Raw genomic sequence first — 16,165 nt, 5'->3', positions numbered from 1 at the left:
TGTGTGTGTGTGTGTGTGTGTGTGTGTGTGTGTGTGTGTGTGTGTGTGTGTGTGTGTGTGTGTGTGTGTGTGTTAGCATTAGTCTGTGCTGTGTCCCAGCATGCATCAGGAGGACAGAACAATCAGAGTTTTACTTCTCTGTCTGTGGCTTGTGCTGCATTCAGGTCAGATGGGAGTCTGGAGCTCCATGTTCAGATTGAACGTCATGTTATGAATAGAGATTCAGTTCTTATAATATTACTGAGGATGTTAAAAGTCACTTAACTTTCATGACATCATCTTGATTTGTTCATGATGCCTTCAGGGACCTCGTGGTAGTCCTGAAAACTGCTGCTAGGCAACAGCAACATGGATGCCAATGTTAACATAATTGTTTGTCTAGAAGCTACAGAGGTTAACAAGTTAGCATGACAGTGTTATAAAATAAAAACTATGCCTAAAATTATAATTCATTAATATCAGGACCTCTGAACTGGTTCATGTGGACTCTGAAGGCAGCGTCTCTGTAGTTCACTGTAGCTTCTACTCGCTACGTTAGCTAACGTAGCTTCTAAAAGATCGATGATTTTAACTTTGAATCAGCTGAGCAAATCATTTGAAGCTGCTTTAGCATGCTACGCTAACGTTCGCTATTGAGCTAACACACGTTTGCTCATTACATGAAACAGTTTGGTTTGTCAAAGCAGCTGTTAGCTGTTCTTAGCTAGCAACAAAGACCAACAGGTTGAGAACTGAGTATGATTTGAGTTTATCATTCTCTTTACAACAGTAATGAATGTTAGCATCGGAGCTAATCGTGAGCCGACATAAAACTTATTTTTAATATTTACCCTGAAATCGATTGACTGTGTCCAGTAGAGCAGCGCTAACGAGCTAACAGCTCTGAGCTCAGCCTGATCAGTGATTCAAAACTGGTTCATTTCCGTCTCCACACTCAGATGATGACGTCACGTTAGTGATAATTAGCATCAGTGGGTCAGGAAGAACGAGTTTGAAAGTTAAGCAGTTATCACTGCTCATAAAGACGAACAATCAGCTGGACAAACTGTTAGCTCGCTCGCTTGCTCGCCAGTTGGCTTATATAATAAAGACACTAATGCTCATGCTCACACATTAATACCAGGCTAGTGGCTCATTGGTTAGCTATTAGCAGAGCTGACGACCTCTGACCTGTGAGAACAGGAAGCAGTGGAGGTTCTGATTGTCTTATTGTTCGGAATTGAATGTTCAGGATACTGTAAACCCGCCCCCTCGACTGCACTGTTTCTCTTCTCGTCTATTTCACTTCCTGTTGGAATCAAAAAGAGAGACTGTTAAAAACTCTACTAATGATTTTATTTTCTGAATTTGTAACTGATGTATATTTTAAAACAAATAAAATATTTTAAACGTAGCTCAGTCTCTGTGTTTTGGATCATAAGCTCCCCATAGGAAGGTCCCAGTGCATGCTGGGATACCCCCACCGTAGCTGTCTAATGTCACTCAGCGCTGACATTATGACCTTTAACCTTAAACATTGATGAGATGACGGTGATGTCACTTCCTGTCAGGGGCGGAGCAGTTTTCAGGATGACAGGAAGTAGAAGATCAAATTTCTTGTGTTCACATCAAACTCCGCTCCTCATATACAAAGAGGTCCGGTGCTGCCTCCTGCTGGAGAACAGGAGAATGTCATCCTGTCTTTGTCTCTTAAAAAAAAAACAACTTCATCACGATTCAATCAATACAACTTTATTTAAATGTCACCAGATCAAAGACAGTGGAAGAAAAAAAGAACAACGGTTCACACGTGAAAGGAAGTGAAAAACCCATGAGTGTGTGTGTGTGTGCGTGCATGCGTACAGGTTCTTGTAGATGGTGTAACTCTGCTGACCTGCAGCCCCCCCTCGAGGCCACAGGTAACTTGTGGTTACCTTCGACCCGCCCACAGTTAATTGAACATTAGTATTTTAAATGTAACATTACAACAGAACAGTGTACTGATCCGAGTCTTTGAGGTTCTTCAGGTTCTCTTCAGTGCGTTGAAAAACTCTTCCAGAACCTCGTCCACCTCGTCCTCGCCATAGTCTCTCACCACGAACCGCTCACCATCGTCCGCTCCTCGGATCATGGCCGACAGAACTGCACAGAGACAGGAAGTTAACCTGCTGACCTCACCTGTTCAGTATGTGGGCCAATGGGAAGAGAGCTCAGTAACCAGGTGTGTGACTCCTGTTAGCATTAGCATTTTAACATCAGGATGTTAGCCATTATTTTAACGTTAGTATTATAACTAAAGTATTTAGCGATTAGCATTAGCTCACAACATGTTAACATGACTTCACGCCTGGACATCGTTCTCTTCTCCCATTGGCTCAGATATTAATGGGTGTGGCCAGCACGTGAGTAAAGGTGTGAAACAGGAAGTGTTCTCACCGCGCGCTGACGACGGCCTGAACAGACACAAGGTTTTTTTCTTCATGTCGACCACTCGGCCGAGTTCATAACCGACGCCCAGAGACGGCTGCGTGACCTCCGCCACCACCACTGAGGTCACAGAGGTCAGATGTCAGACGAGAAACAACCAACAACAATAGATAATCAATACTGATAAATAATCAATGATCTCACCGTCAGACTGTCGGAGCCAGTTCACATCTCTGTCGTGAATGAACCTGTCGCCTGCTGCTGACGCGTCTTCACCTGACCAGTGACAAGACATCAGCTCAGTGACATCACACACTCCTGACCAGTGACAAGACATCAGCTCAATGACATCGCACACTCCTGACCAATCAGAGTGAAGCAAACGAATACAACAGACGTCAACAAACAAAACTACTTCATATGATTTAAAGTAACTGAGGTCAGAGGTCCGAGGTCAGGACTGATTAGTGATTGATCCAGTTTGTTTCATTTCACTGAATCACTTTTTTAAAAATCTCGGCACAAGAACAAACTTTGTTTAACAACCAGGTTCAATTTATTATTGATACATTTAACTCTGAACCAGTCAATTCATCAATAGAACGATCAATAATGACAATGATACAATAACTTCACCTTCTACTGTGTGTGTGTGTGTGTGTGTGTGTGTGTGTCACTGACCTCTGTGACTGAGCTCGGTGCTGCTCACGTGCTCGGTCAACACGGTCCCGTAGCTCTGCAGTTTCTCTACAATCTTCCGGTACAGCATGACGTCATCTCTACCGCCGCGGATACTTCCACAGAAGTAAATCTTCATCGTCACGTGCACGTGCACAGATCGGGTCCACAGGTGCGTCTCTTCCCGCGCTGTTTGCGTGTCGCGGTCACGTGTCGAGCTCGTGGCTCCGCGTTTCACCGCTGATGTCATTTCCTCTCTTGTGGTTGGTTTGTGACCAGCTGAGGGGAGGAGCTACCCGACGGACCAAACTAAGGCCAAGAAAAATCAGCAAGGAGAGAAAGTTTCAAAATAAAAGTTTATAACATGTTTACTTCCGGTCCCCTTTCAGTGGCTGAGCACCTCGTTGTCTTCAGACGTGAGGTCCAATTGTCAAATTGTCTTGATCATCACCTGATAATGTTCAGATTCTCTTAGTGCTTAGGAAAGGAGCTTCAATGCTTCCTTTCCTAACTCCTTTAGCAGAGGACACACTGGAGCGTCCTCATGACATCAATTCAACCTCACCCCAGGTGGTTCGTCTCCTCCATCCTCATCTCCTCCATCATCTAGTCCTCCTCCATCCTCACCTCCTCCATCATCTAGTCCTCCTCCATCCTCACCACACACACTCATCCATCTGTGAGCCCTATATTTACTGTAAAGTGTAAATTATCTGTGTATTTGTTGACTTTAATAACTCGTATGAAACCTACCTGGTAACAAAACTGATCTATTCTTCAGTCAAACTTTCATGTTCTTTACTTTGTACAAAATATAAAAGGAAAAAAAACAAGTCCATTATCCTACTATATATATATATATATATATATATATATATATGTGTGTGTGTGTGTGTGTGTGTGTGTGTGTGTTTGTGTGTGTGTGTACACATATATACATACTACACAATATGCAACAGTACTTAGTTATTTTGAAGCTTTGTCTTGAATCTAAAACAAAGTTAAGTTAATAAAGTTGTAAACATGTAAATTATGAAGTTTATTTGACTTTTTTTACAGAAACTTTAAATAAAACAAACAGAAAACAGAGGCTGATCTGTATCCCCCTCAGTGGAGCCTCTCAGTGGGCCCCTCAGGCCCTCAGCGAAGCACCCAGGACCCTCACTGTGGCGTTGATGGTCAGCTCGGGCACGTCTCTGGCCACTCGCTGCATGGGAGCCATGTTTGGTCCTTCCAGAGAGTCAAGCAGCCCTGAAACAACAACATGAGGTGTCACTCTGTTACAAAAACCCAGCCCAGTAAAGATGCCCTGACAGGAGGTGTCACTCTGATATCATTGTCTCACCTTCCACGATCTTGTGGTAGTTGAAGTGCAGGTAGAGTAGGAAGAGCATGTGCAGCAACGACAGAGTCCCACAGAGCAGCAGACGAGGCGTCTGACCCACCGTACGGGACAACAGAGCCGCCACCTGATTGGACCACAAGGGAAATCAGGTGAGTCTACAGCTGAGAGCCGACCGGGGGCTGATGGGAAGTGTAGTTCTTACCATACGCAGAGTGGACAGTCCTCCGACCAGCAGCCATAGGACGTAGAACAGGAAGTGGAAGTGGATGTTGTAGGTGATGAAGAGGACGGCGCAGTGACCAAACAAACCGTAACCCTGACAACGACAGACAGGAAGTACGTTGTGTCAATAAAATTAAAAACAAAAACTACCAGTCATCAGCTGACAAGGTACTGATACTGTGTACAGTGCGTACAGTGTGTACAGTATATAGTGTTTGGTTGTAGTAGCAGTACTGACCAGCAGGGACAGCGTCTGCAGCATGGTTATCTGAGCGTTGACCAGATAACCCAGGAAGTAGATGAAGGAGGAAACTCCGAGCCAGTAACCGAAACATGTTCCTATAGCGGTTCCCATCAGAGTGCCCCCCCCCTGGAACACAGAACGGACCAGAGCCCGTCAGAATCAGCTGGACGTGTGTGTGTGTGTGTGTGTGTGTGTGTGTGTGTCTTACAATGACGGTTCCTGAAGTCTTCATCCCGTGCAGCAGTATGGCCACGAGAGTGAAGACCAGCATCAGAGGACCATACAGCTCACCTGCGATCTTCTACAGGAAGTACAAACTGTCAGAGACCCAGACCCCGATCAGGACCCTGGACCTGGTCCTGACCCTGATCCAGAACTAGTTGTATTTTTGTTGTTAAAATATTAAGTGTAAACCATATACTGTCTATGGTTTTGGCCATTTCTAAGCTCATCAAACACAGACTCAATTTAGCGGTTGAGCACTGGGCTGGACACGCCTATGACCCTGACCCTGGATCAGAGGTTGAGGTTTTATCCCTGTGACATACAGGAAGCGGGTGTGGTTACCTGAGGGAAGTTGACCATGCGGACAGGTATCATGGATTCGATCAGCCTGGGGGAGACGGAGCAGACCACAGTCAGACCGAGCAGGAAACAGCTGACAGGAAACAGGAAGTGGAGGCTCCTACCTGCTGCGGACCTGGGCCGGCTCCACGTCAAAATACGGCCTCAGGATGTCGATGTTGGCATAAAGGTTGAAGGCTCTGGAGGCCTGACGCTTCCCCGCCTGCCACACCTGGACAGAACACCTTCCCGTTACTACTGATCTGAGGGACAACCTCTGACCCCTGTCCTGAGCGGGACTCACCTCGTCTGCCACCTGTCGACCCAGCTGACCCTTTAACCCCTTCATGCCCAGAAACTCTCCGTCCTCCGCGGTGTCGTCCTCAGTGGCGGCCGCCTCCTCTGACACCTCCTGCTCCTCCTTCATCCTCTGGTGCATCTCACCCATGTCCTCGAAGCTGGAGCCCGACGTGTCGTCCATGTTCTCCATGTCGATGACGGCGGCGCCGCCCTGAACACGGAGAACCATCATTATATCACAGGATAACTATGTCTCTGCTGTTGCATAAGAACATAGGTTCTGATGATAATCACGCGCGCACGCGCGCACGCACACACACACACACACACACACACACACACATACACACACACACACACACACACGTTACAGATCTGAACCAACAGGTTTAACATCTGATTAACACAGGTCAGTAAGCCTGCCTGTCGGTTAGCCTGTCTGTCGGTTAGCCTGTCTGTCGGTTAGCCTGTTAGCTCACCTGGACGAGGTTGTCGTCGAAGCTTCCCCACGGTTCCGTGTTCGTGTTCCTGCTCCCGGAGCCCGCAGACATGTTCCCCGCAGCAGCAGTTGACCGGAGCGTCACCGTGTCGGTGCCGGTCGGGGCGGAGTGAATGATCCCTGATCACCGACGGACCGACGGAGCTTCTTCTCCGCAGAAACGACGAGACTACGACGAGTTAGTTTCTAACTCCACATCACAACAGGAAGCAGCTGACGCGGCGCACGTGGTGACGTCAGGACGTGACGTGACGCCGAAAATGTCGCGAGATTCTTCACAAACACGGACACGTCACAAACACAACGAACATGACGTAATAGACCGAATAAATAAAAAACTAATAACCATAATATGAATATAAATGAATAATTAAATATCTGAAACTGTTCAACAGACAGATTGAAAAAACATAAATATTAAGTTACAATGTACGGGTTAAAACGATAATAATAATAATTATATATACATCCAAAGAAAGAACATGTATGTACTACATATATATAGGTTAAAAGGAGAGAATAAAGTTGTCTGAAGAAACTAGTGCAACGGTGAAGAGTACAAAGATGCTAGATTTTTTATATATAAATATATGTATGATATATATATATATTTATTTTTAATATAATAATAAGAATTCAGTTCGTTTAATGGATCGTGTTATTATTATACGTCAGTGTTCATGTTCACCAGCAGGGGGCGGTGTCGCTCTCTGATGGTGTCACTGTTCTCGCGATACTTCGCTGCTCGGTGACGTCGGTGGGTTTTTTTCCGGGACTGATCGTGTCGCTGGTCCCGGTCGGTGGGATTCACCGACATTTCACGAACGATTCAGTGTCACACGTCACAGAACTCACTCGGATTGTTCATGACATCGAAGTCCAGAGTTCACGGAAGAAGCTCACGGTGAGTTCGATGGCTCCGGTCAGTCGGTGACGTCGGAGCTCGGTCAGTTAGCTCAGTTAGCTCCGCGGCTAACGGCGAACGCGGCGGGCGGAGCGGAGTGTGTCGGTGTGTCGGAGTGTCCGGGCTCCGGAACCTGCCGAACACTTCACGAACAGAACGACTCGAACGGGCCGTGACCTCCAGCTGGTGATCACACGTCACGTGATGAACCGGAGAGTTTATTCATATCGTTTAATATCGAGACGAACCTGCTCGTCGCTTAGGTTTCATTTCATTATTAATGTTTGAATATAAAACTACGATCTGTTCTGTGTTCATGTCTCCTGTCACTCAACATGTCCGCCTCTGTGACCGTGAAGCTTTAATAAACATGGAGATGATCACGCGTTTCATAACGTGTGTCGCTGCTCCAGATGTTCACCGTCAGGTCTGACAGTGAACATCTGACCTGGTGAACAACAACCGAGTTAATGTTCAGCGTGTTGACTTTCACCAACACGAGTCACGTGACTGTTACTGAGGTGGACGTGTGGGCCACGGAGCCGTCATGGCGGACAGGCGGAGCTCAGCTTCCTCATTCCTGTGTGTGTGTGTGTGTGTGGGTTAGGACATTTAATTTTCCAATTGTTCGTTACAAAAGTTACAGTAGAGTTAATAAAGACGTCAACACAGTCAAAATTCTCTGGTCAGTTCAATACTTTATTTACTGTCGACTGTTTATGACGTCATTACATGTTTACAATGTGGAATTATGAAGAAACACACACAGTCAGAACAGGAAAAACAAAGTCGTATAAGTACTTGAGACATGTACTTGTTTACTTTCATACACTGTCCGAATTCAGACACAAGTTAAGGGTCAACAGGATGTCACTTCCTCTGTGACCTGAGACAAAGTGACATCATTGTTAAAAATTGTCAGAGGAGTTAAAGAGACAAATGTTTCCTCTGATTTAATAAGGATATTTATCATGTTTCTAATTTCTTTGACTGTGGATGTCAAAGGTCAAAGCCAGCGTGTGTGTGTGTGACGCACCTTCTTATCAGCTTCTCACCAGCTGTTCACAGCTGATTCTGAAACACCGACGCACCCTCAAGCCACGCCCCCCTTATCAGGGCCGTTTCCAAGACAACAGAGCCACGAAAAATGGCTCTGAAAAAATCAGCTGATTGGAAACACTAACCAGAAGTACAATATCTGAAATACTACTTTGCCCAAGGCGACTGTGTATCCGCCCACCAACAACACACGAGTGAAACCAAATAGTAAAGTTACTTTAGGGGAATCGATTTTCCCCAAATCGTTCAGCACTAGTGTACATGGAGGAATACATTACAGTACTCCATGTCTGTAATCTACTCCATGTCTCAAAGTGTGTAGTACTAGTACTGTACTGTACAGTAGTACTACTGCCGTGTCTGTGGTTGATGATCACATGGTTCTTTCGTGTCTAAAGTTCTGTGGTGTAACTGGTTTAATCCCAGTGGAGCGACCACGAGCCTGTGACCAGTCACTGACCAGTGGTTTCACAAACACGCTGACCTGAGGTCAGACGACGCCGCTGCCGCATCCTCACAACAACAGAAACACGACGGAGGCTGAAGGTCGAGCCCTGCCGAATTTAGCCTGTGGTCACATTACCTGTGTCACAGTAACATCATCAACCACATCAGACCTTGTCACATGTTCAAATATACTTTTGTATATTTAAACACATTTATTAGGACAGAGACTGATGATCATTTTTATTTTTATTGATTGATCTGCTTATCGATTTCTGGATCAATTCTAATTCATAGTGAAAGTGTCTCATGACCCCAGCTGAATAACAGGAAGTGGTAATGATTCGTCACTGACCTCGTTTCCTCTTCCTTACAGACAGCATCACTGATCTGTGACATTATCAGTGACACCGGCCTGTTGATACTAAATTAATATGGATCAATCTCACATCCAGTTTGACTTGTTTTATTTTGACACTGTCCCTTCTGTTTCCTGTTTCCTGTTTCCTGTCCAGGATGGCATCAGCGGAGGCGGCGGTGGGCGGGCTGAGGCAGTGCCTGCAGGCCCAGGATCAGCTCGAGGACGCCATCAACTGCGTGATGAAGGCCGAGCAGCAGCTGAGAGAAAACGCCAGAGAGGTCAGGACTTTCATCCTCCTCATCGTCCTAATCGTCCTAATCGTCCTGTACTGATGATGTCATCTGTTGTGGTCATGACCTCAAACCAATCAGAAGCAATCGAACAACCTTCAGTTTCCATCACATCAGGAAACTGAGGTGCTGAATCAGCTGATTACCATGGTTACCACTAACAATTTGTCTCTGCGTGAAGTTATAAATAAAGCTTCAGTTCAGTGAATCCACATGAACCTGATCCTGATCCCTGATCCCTGATCCCTGATCCAGATCCAGATCCCTGATCTCTGATCTCTGATCCCTGATCCCTAATCCAGATCTCTGATCCTGATCCAGATCTTAACGAGCTGCGATCAGCTGTTGAGTCCAGTCAGAAAACAGGAAGCAGCAAACTGAAGTAACGTTGTTATTGATCATTGGGTCTGTCTCTTTATGAGCCCTCCTCTGATTGTTCAGTAGTTGTGCTCTGAGGTTAGAGGAGTGGTGTCAGTTACCATGGTGATTTACCAGGGCATTTAAACCTAAAGTAACCACGGCAACCACAGTGCTGACCTCAGGTCCAATCCTTCGTGTGTGTGTGTGTGTGTGTGTGTGTGTGTGTGTGTGTGTGTGTGTGTGTGTGTGTGTGTGTGTGTGTGTGTGTGTGTGTGTGTGTGTGTGTGTGTGTGTGTGTCAGCATATAAAAGACAGTAGAGAGAGCAGGGCGTGCTAGAGTCAGTATATAATGACTGAGGGAGAGAGACTCTGCTGGTCTCTGGACTCTGACCTGGTTTGACGTGATCTTGTGGACTCTGCTGGTCTCTGGACTCTGACCTGGTTTGACCTGATCTTGTGGACTCTGCTGGTCTCTGGACTCTGACCTGGTTTGACGTGATCTTTTGGACTCTGCTGGTCTCTGGACTCTGACCTGGTTTGATGTGGTCTTGGTGACTCTGCTGGTCTCTGGACTCTGACCTGGTTTGATGTGGTCTTGTGGACTCTGCTGGTCTGTGTGTTTACAGGTACGGTGCCTGTAAGGAACCAACTAAGCTGTGTTGGACTGGTCTTACCACAATGCATGCTGGGTAGACATGTTGTGGACCTTTCTGTCACATGACATGAGAACATCTGTTTGATAACAGAACTGTGCTCTGATTGGCTGAAGGTTGTTGACGATATGATGAAAACTTTTTAGATCTCTTCTGACTTTTTTATTAAAATACAAATTAGACATAAACAAATTGACATGTAAGAAATGTGGCAGCTGACCGACGAACATGTCTCTGTCTCATCCGTCTCACCCGTCTGTCTCTCTGTCTCACCCGTCTCATCTATCTCTTTCTCTGTCTCACCTGTCTGTCTTTCTGTCTCACCCGTATCTTTCTCTGTCTCACCTGTCTGTCTGACCTGTCTGTCTCAGGTGCGTGCGGAGCTGCAGAGCTGTGTGAGTCGCCAGCAGGAGGCGCTGCGCTGCAGAGAAGTTTGGCTGCTCAGTCAGATCGAGCTTCTCGAACAAGTCAAGACGGAAACTCTGCAACAGCAACTGCACCAACTGCACCGGGTAACACGACCACAACGACTTTGAACACGACCTAGAACACAACCTCAACGACCTCCACCTAGACCTCAACGACCACAACCCTAACCTCAACGACCTTTCACACGACCTTGACGACCTCAACCTCAACGACCTATAACACAACCACGACCTCCACCTCGAACACGACCTCCACCTCCACCTCAACGACCACAACCACGACCTCCACCTCGACCTCAACGACGTCAACAACCTCCACCACGTCCACAACAATCACAACGATAATGACACCACAGTGAGGTGGACTGTTGACCTTTGTGTGTGTTGTGTTTCAGCTCAGAGGTCAGTTTGACATCATCACTCATCAGATGCAGAACAACAACAACAACAACGACCTGAGCAACCAGCTGAGCGTCTGCATGGAAAAGTAAACACACACACACACACACACACTGGTCACATGATGACTAGTGTTTTATATAGTGCAGTTTAATATTATTAATAAAATATATGTTCAGTTTATTATCACACAGCAAACTGTCTTGACAATAAACTGAACGGATGATGTCATCATCATGAGTCTGCAGGTTTTTAACTTTCCTTCAGTGTCACAGTTGACTGTCCATCAGTCACTTCAGACCAGCCACAGAGTCATGTGACATCTGTCCAGTAGGTGAGAGGTCATGATGATGATGATGAAGATGATGAAGGTGTGTGTGTGTGTGTGTGTGTGTGTGTGTGTGTGTGTGTGTGTGTGTGTGTGTGTGTGTGTGTGTGTCTGTGTGTCTGTGTCTGTGTGTCTGTGTCTCTCTCTCTCTCTCTCTCTCTCTCTCTCTCTCTCTCTCTCTCTCTCTCTCTGCAGGATGTCTTCTCTGAGTCTGACTCCAGAAGAAACTCCTGAGATGAGATTCCACGCCGACACTCGCTCTCTGAGGAATGCCATCACTTCATTTGGCAGCATCACTGCAGAGGTAACACACACACACACACACACACACAAAAAACAGGTTCACGTGTGTTGTGATGCTGAAAAGGTGTTTTCTGTACTTCCTGTTTACAGCTTGTGGAGGCTGTGTCTTCTCAGAGCTACGCCCCCCAGAGAGGTCATGTGCAGAATTATTCAATCACAGCCATGATGCAGGTAACTCCTCCCAGCTGCTGGAAACGGGTTAGTTAGTCGTTTTGCTACGTAGCTTCCGTTAGCTACCATCAGGTAACCTTACTCAAAATAGCAGCTGTTTCCTCCACGTTCCGTCTGTCGTCATTTAGTTCTGGAGCAGAAACTTGACTGACGTTCATTGGGAAGGGAAGTTTCATGATGTGTCAATATTTTCTGTATTTCCATGGCAACGAGTTTGACTCACATAGTAGGGTCTGTTCTCTCAACATTGGGTTCTGTGTCCTGTGACTCTGGTCCGGGTCGGACCTCCTCAACCGGTTCTGTCCGATCTGTCCCTGTAGAAGTCCGAGGGCGGAGCTTTGGGCGACTGGCTGCTGGGAACTGGTCCAACCAGCAGCGCTCCTACTGGTTACCAGTCCAGCAAGGACCCTCAGGATTGGCTGATGTCACTCAAGGAGAGCAAGGTGAGAGTGATGAGGTCATGTGACGTCACTCCCTGTGTCATGTTGAATCAATGTGATTGGTCTGGTTCTGGACGTGTTGGACGGACTTCCTGTGTCCATGCAGATTTCCTGTCCCGCCCTGGCCTCGGTGGACTTCCTGCAAGCCTGGGGTCAGCTCAGAGACCTGGAGGCGTGGCTTCTCCAGGACCAGGTGCCCGTCAGCAGGGAGAGGACCGTCAGCAGCTGCAGCTCCTCCTTCTCCATCGAGAAAATCGACGAATCAGAATTCATTGTCGCACCTGAGGACGAGGAGCTGAGCGACTGGCTCATCACCCCGCCCACTGTTGCCATGGAGACCATGTCAGACGCCGAGCGGTGGCAGCAGGTGTTGAAGCCTTTTCAGGACGGCTGGTCGTCCAGCGATTGGCTGGTGGGGTCTAGCCGCCCGGCTGCCGACTGCTCCTCCTGCTGTCAGACCACCACGGCCGTGGAGATCGAGAACCTGGGTCGGCTCAAGTGCCTGAAGACGCCGCCTGCTTCCCCGACTGCCCCCGTCACCCCCCCGTTGGCGGAGGCCCTGGAGGCTTGGCTCCAGCATGCGGCGCCGGTGCAGCAGACATGCAGGGCCAACGAGCCCTGCTCCTCCTACTCCGACTGCGTCTGCGATGACAACTGTGGGACAGAAGCTTTGAGCCGGTGGCTGCTTCAGCAGGACGGGAGAGACAAGAACGGAGTCCCTGTCAAGAATGCCCCGCCCACCGCAAAGACGGCCCCGCCCACCGCAAAGACGGTCCCGCCCACTGCAAAGACGACCCCGCCCACCGTGAAGACGGCCCCACCCGCCCTGCACCTCAGGGAGCAGAAGGTAATGAAGTCTTGTTTTTCTCTTAAGAACCTTTGATTAGGTTCCATGTGACGAGAGAAGTGATGTGGTTTCTCCTCAGGTCAGAAACATCCTGGAGACCTGGCTGCAGCCCGCCTCTCCCCCCCTCTATGGCCGGGTGGCGAGCAGGGACGACCCGTTCCAGCGACCTCTGGACCCTGACCTCTGGGTCCTGAGTCCTGCTCCGGGGTCAGGAGGTCAGCCCCGCCCAGCTGAGGAGGAGAACAAGTGGCAGCTGATGAAGAGGACTCAGGCTCAGGTAAAGGACCTGTTGTCATGGCAACAGAATGACCCTGTGCATTCTGGGAGTTTACAGGAGCAAGTGGGTTCTCAGTGTTCTCCTGTGTTCTGTCCTCAGAAGCACCTTGGCTTACCTGGAGTCTGTGACCTGTTCTCCTGCATGAGTGTGGGAGGAGACAAAGACAAGTGGCTGCACAGGTCTGTTCAGGTGAGTCAGTGAGGGGAGAACGTGTGAGAACAGGTGAGAACAGATGAGAACATGTGAGATTGTGTGAGAACGTTTGGGAACAGGTGAGAACAGTTTAGAACATGTGAGATCATGTGAGAACAGGTGAGAACATATGGGAACAGGTGACAAACAGCTGGGAACAGGTGAGAACAAGTGAGAATAGGTGAGAACATATGGGAACAGGTGAAAACGTATGAGAACAGGTGGGAACGTGTGAGAACAGGTGGGAATGTGTGAGAACAGGTGGGAACGTGTGAACCGTTCTTCTCATCACTTGTTAATCTTCCCTCCAGATTTGAGGATGATGATGTTTCTTCTTCTTCCTCTTCGTCGCCGCCTTCTTCCTGTGACATCGCCACACTGAGCCGCCGCTCTCCTCCAATCAGGATCAGACCCGGGACGTGGAGTCGACAGTTTGTTTCATGTCCACAGATCATCTGACAAATCCTTTAAACAAATCAGTGTATTGATTATTGATCCTTTCAGACAGGAAACAGCTGATCCTGGCAAGAGGAGGGGCGGGGCTTATTTTAATGGATCTTGTTTTAACAGCTGTTTTCTGAAACTTTTATTTTGTTCTGTGATCTACTTCCTGTCTGATGTGATTTTAGTTTCCATGACAACCCCTGGTGTCTAGATGCAGCCTCTGATTGATGGAACTCATCCTGTGTCGTTCTACACAATCAACTTAATTTCCCAGAATGCCATGTGCAGCCTGTTGTCTGACAGGTCACGTGACTCTGGTCTATGATGTCACTCTGCTGTGATTCTCTACAGTAATAAAACATGTTGACATCACTGCTGTGTGTGTTACATCACTGACCTTCATCCGATAAAACTTTATTAATCCCATGGGGTGGGGGCAGGGAAGATGTATACATTTGACAGTTGCCTAGTAACAGGAGCCAACGTACAAAACCATAAACAATAAGTAATAAATACATAGTAACAAGGAGGAAAATCAAATAAGGAAATACAGTCTGAACCTGAACCCTGGTCTCCTCAGGGCTTGCTGGTCCCGGTCCTGGTCCCTATCCTGGTTGTGGTCCCGGTCCTGGTCCTTATCCTGGACCCGGTCCCGGTTCCAGTCCTTATCCTGGTACTGGGCCTGGTGTTTATTATTATCTGGTTTCTGGAGAATCCTGAGCTCATGTAAACATCCTGGTGGAGTGACATTTTATGATTGACAGATTGATGATTTATGACACTTCATTCTGCTGTGACAGTTGTTGTACCTGAGGATTATTGATGATTATCTGGATGATCAGTGATCTGCTGCAGATGTTCGCTGATGATTCAATGAGAACAAGCTGATTCATAATTGAACCCTGACGTCACGTGACGCGACGTGACGCAGTAGTACCTGATTGGTCTAGCGACTGCCGCTCGCTAAATGTCAGTATAGACGATTCGCGACATCTTCCGGCAGTTTACGTCTGTCCAATCACATCGGACGCACCGAGCGTTCTGCGCATGAGCTCAGCCAATCAAAGACCAGAGAGGATCCGCGCCGTTTACCGTCTCTTTGCCGCGGCGTCTCGTCGAGTCTGCACAGTGACCTGCCGCTCCTGCCGCTCGTGACGCTCCTGCCGCTCGTGACGCTCCTGCCGCTCGTGCTGTAGCAGCGGTTGCTAGCTGACAGGCTGCCGCTGCTGTCCGCCTGGGATGTGACAGGAGTGCGGCAGACCCGGACCAAGACCCGGACCGAGACCCGGTAACGGAACAAGACCTGGACCAAGACCCGGAACCGGACCAAGACCAAGACCGTTCCGGGTTCAATTGTAAGCGTTTGTGTTTAACATTGTGTCTGTATTAACCCTCTATAGATTCCTCTCCTTCATCCTCCTCTCCTTCATCCTCCTCCTCCCCTCCTACCTTCCCACCTCCTTTAATCCTCCTCTCCTTCATCCTCCTGTCCTTCATCCTCCTCTCCTCCTACTCCTCTCCTTCATCCTCCTCCTTCTCCCCTCCTTCCTTCCCACCTCCTTTAATCTTCCTCTCATTCACCCTCCTCTTCTTCATCCTCCTCTCCTCTCCTCCTCCTCCTCTCCTTCATCCTCCTCCTCCTCCCCTCCTTCCTTCCCACCTCCTTTAATCCTCCTCTCCTTCATCCTCCTCTCCTCCTACTCCTCCTCTCCTTCATCCTCCTCCTCCCCTCCTTCCTTCCCACCTCCTTTAATCCTCCTCTCCTTCATCCTCCTCTCCTCCTACTCCTCCTCTCCTTCATCCTCCTCCTCCCCTCCTTCCTTCCCACCTCCTTTAATCCTCCTCTCCTTCACCCTCCTCTCCTTCTCCCTCCTCTCCTCCTCCTCCTCCTCTCCTTCACCCTCCTCTCCTTCATCCTCCCCTCCTCCTCCTCCTCCTCCTCCTCTCATTCATTCACCCTCCTCTTCCTCCTCCTCCTCTCCTTCCTCCTCCTCTCCTTCATCCTCC

General features: G+C 48.1%; 3 protein-coding genes across 6 annotated transcripts; 1 reads left to right on the top strand and 2 right to left on the bottom strand.

Moving 5' to 3' along the window:
* Nucleotides 1-1,709: 1,709 nt before the first annotated feature.
* dnph1 (2'-deoxynucleoside 5'-phosphate N-hydrolase 1) lies at nucleotides 1,710-3,403 on the bottom strand. 3 transcript variants are annotated; one of them, XM_035606691.2, is made up of 4 exons: nucleotides 3,088-3,403; nucleotides 2,611-2,766; nucleotides 2,416-2,526; nucleotides 1,710-2,121 (listed from the first exon to the last, which is right to left on the bottom strand). In XM_035606691.2, exons 1-4 carry the CDS (start codon nucleotides 3,332-3,334, stop codon nucleotides 2,003-2,005), a joined length of 633 nt encoding a protein of 210 aa, XP_035462584.1. In that variant the 5' UTR covers nucleotides 3,335-3,403; the 3' UTR covers nucleotides 1,710-2,002. The 3 variants fall into 3 exon arrangements, with proteins under 3 accessions (XP_035462584.1, XP_035462585.1, XP_035462586.1); XM_035606692.2 differs by having other exon boundaries at nucleotides 2,611-2,724; nucleotides 3,088-3,395; XM_035606693.1 differs by having other exon boundaries at nucleotides 2,611-2,682; nucleotides 3,088-3,351.
* A 699-nt stretch (nucleotides 3,404-4,102) lies between these two features.
* On the bottom strand, nucleotides 4,103-6,495 carry yipf3 (Yip1 domain family, member 3). Of its 2 annotated transcripts, XM_035605621.2 has the most exons (9): nucleotides 6,239-6,492; nucleotides 5,764-5,970; nucleotides 5,585-5,691; nucleotides 5,463-5,508; nucleotides 5,104-5,196; nucleotides 4,890-5,021; nucleotides 4,632-4,745; nucleotides 4,430-4,553; nucleotides 4,103-4,335 (listed from the first exon to the last, which is right to left on the bottom strand). In XM_035605621.2, the coding sequence occupies exons 1-9, from the start codon at nucleotides 6,308-6,310 to the stop codon at nucleotides 4,217-4,219; spliced, it is 1,014 nt and encodes a 337-aa protein (XP_035461514.1). In that variant the 5' UTR covers nucleotides 6,311-6,492; the 3' UTR covers nucleotides 4,103-4,216. The 2 variants fall into 2 exon arrangements, with proteins under 2 accessions (XP_035461514.1, XP_047190814.1); XM_047334858.1 differs by having other exon boundaries at nucleotides 5,585-5,970; nucleotides 6,239-6,495.
* A 506-nt stretch (nucleotides 6,496-7,001) lies between these two features.
* Nucleotides 7,002-14,530, top strand: ncoa4 (nuclear receptor coactivator 4). Its single transcript, XM_035605619.2, has 11 exons — nucleotides 7,002-7,162; nucleotides 9,181-9,304; nucleotides 10,701-10,841; nucleotides 11,153-11,244; nucleotides 11,680-11,788; nucleotides 11,878-11,958; nucleotides 12,279-12,401; nucleotides 12,505-13,245; nucleotides 13,325-13,522; nucleotides 13,622-13,711; nucleotides 14,026-14,530. Exons 1-11 carry the CDS (start codon nucleotides 7,125-7,127, stop codon nucleotides 14,029-14,031), a joined length of 1,743 nt encoding a protein of 580 aa, XP_035461512.1. The 5' UTR covers nucleotides 7,002-7,124; the 3' UTR covers nucleotides 14,032-14,530.
* The last annotated feature ends 1,635 nt before the right edge of the window (nucleotides 14,531-16,165 follow it).

This window comes from Scophthalmus maximus, chromosome 10 (assembly GCF_022379125.1).
Source record: "Scophthalmus maximus strain ysfricsl-2021 chromosome 10, ASM2237912v1, whole genome shotgun sequence".
Lineage (NCBI taxonomy): Eukaryota > Metazoa > Chordata > Actinopteri > Pleuronectiformes > Scophthalmidae > Scophthalmus > Scophthalmus maximus.
The sequence above is the reverse complement of the archived record's forward strand: the minus strand, read 5'-3'. Positions and strand labels throughout refer to the sequence as shown.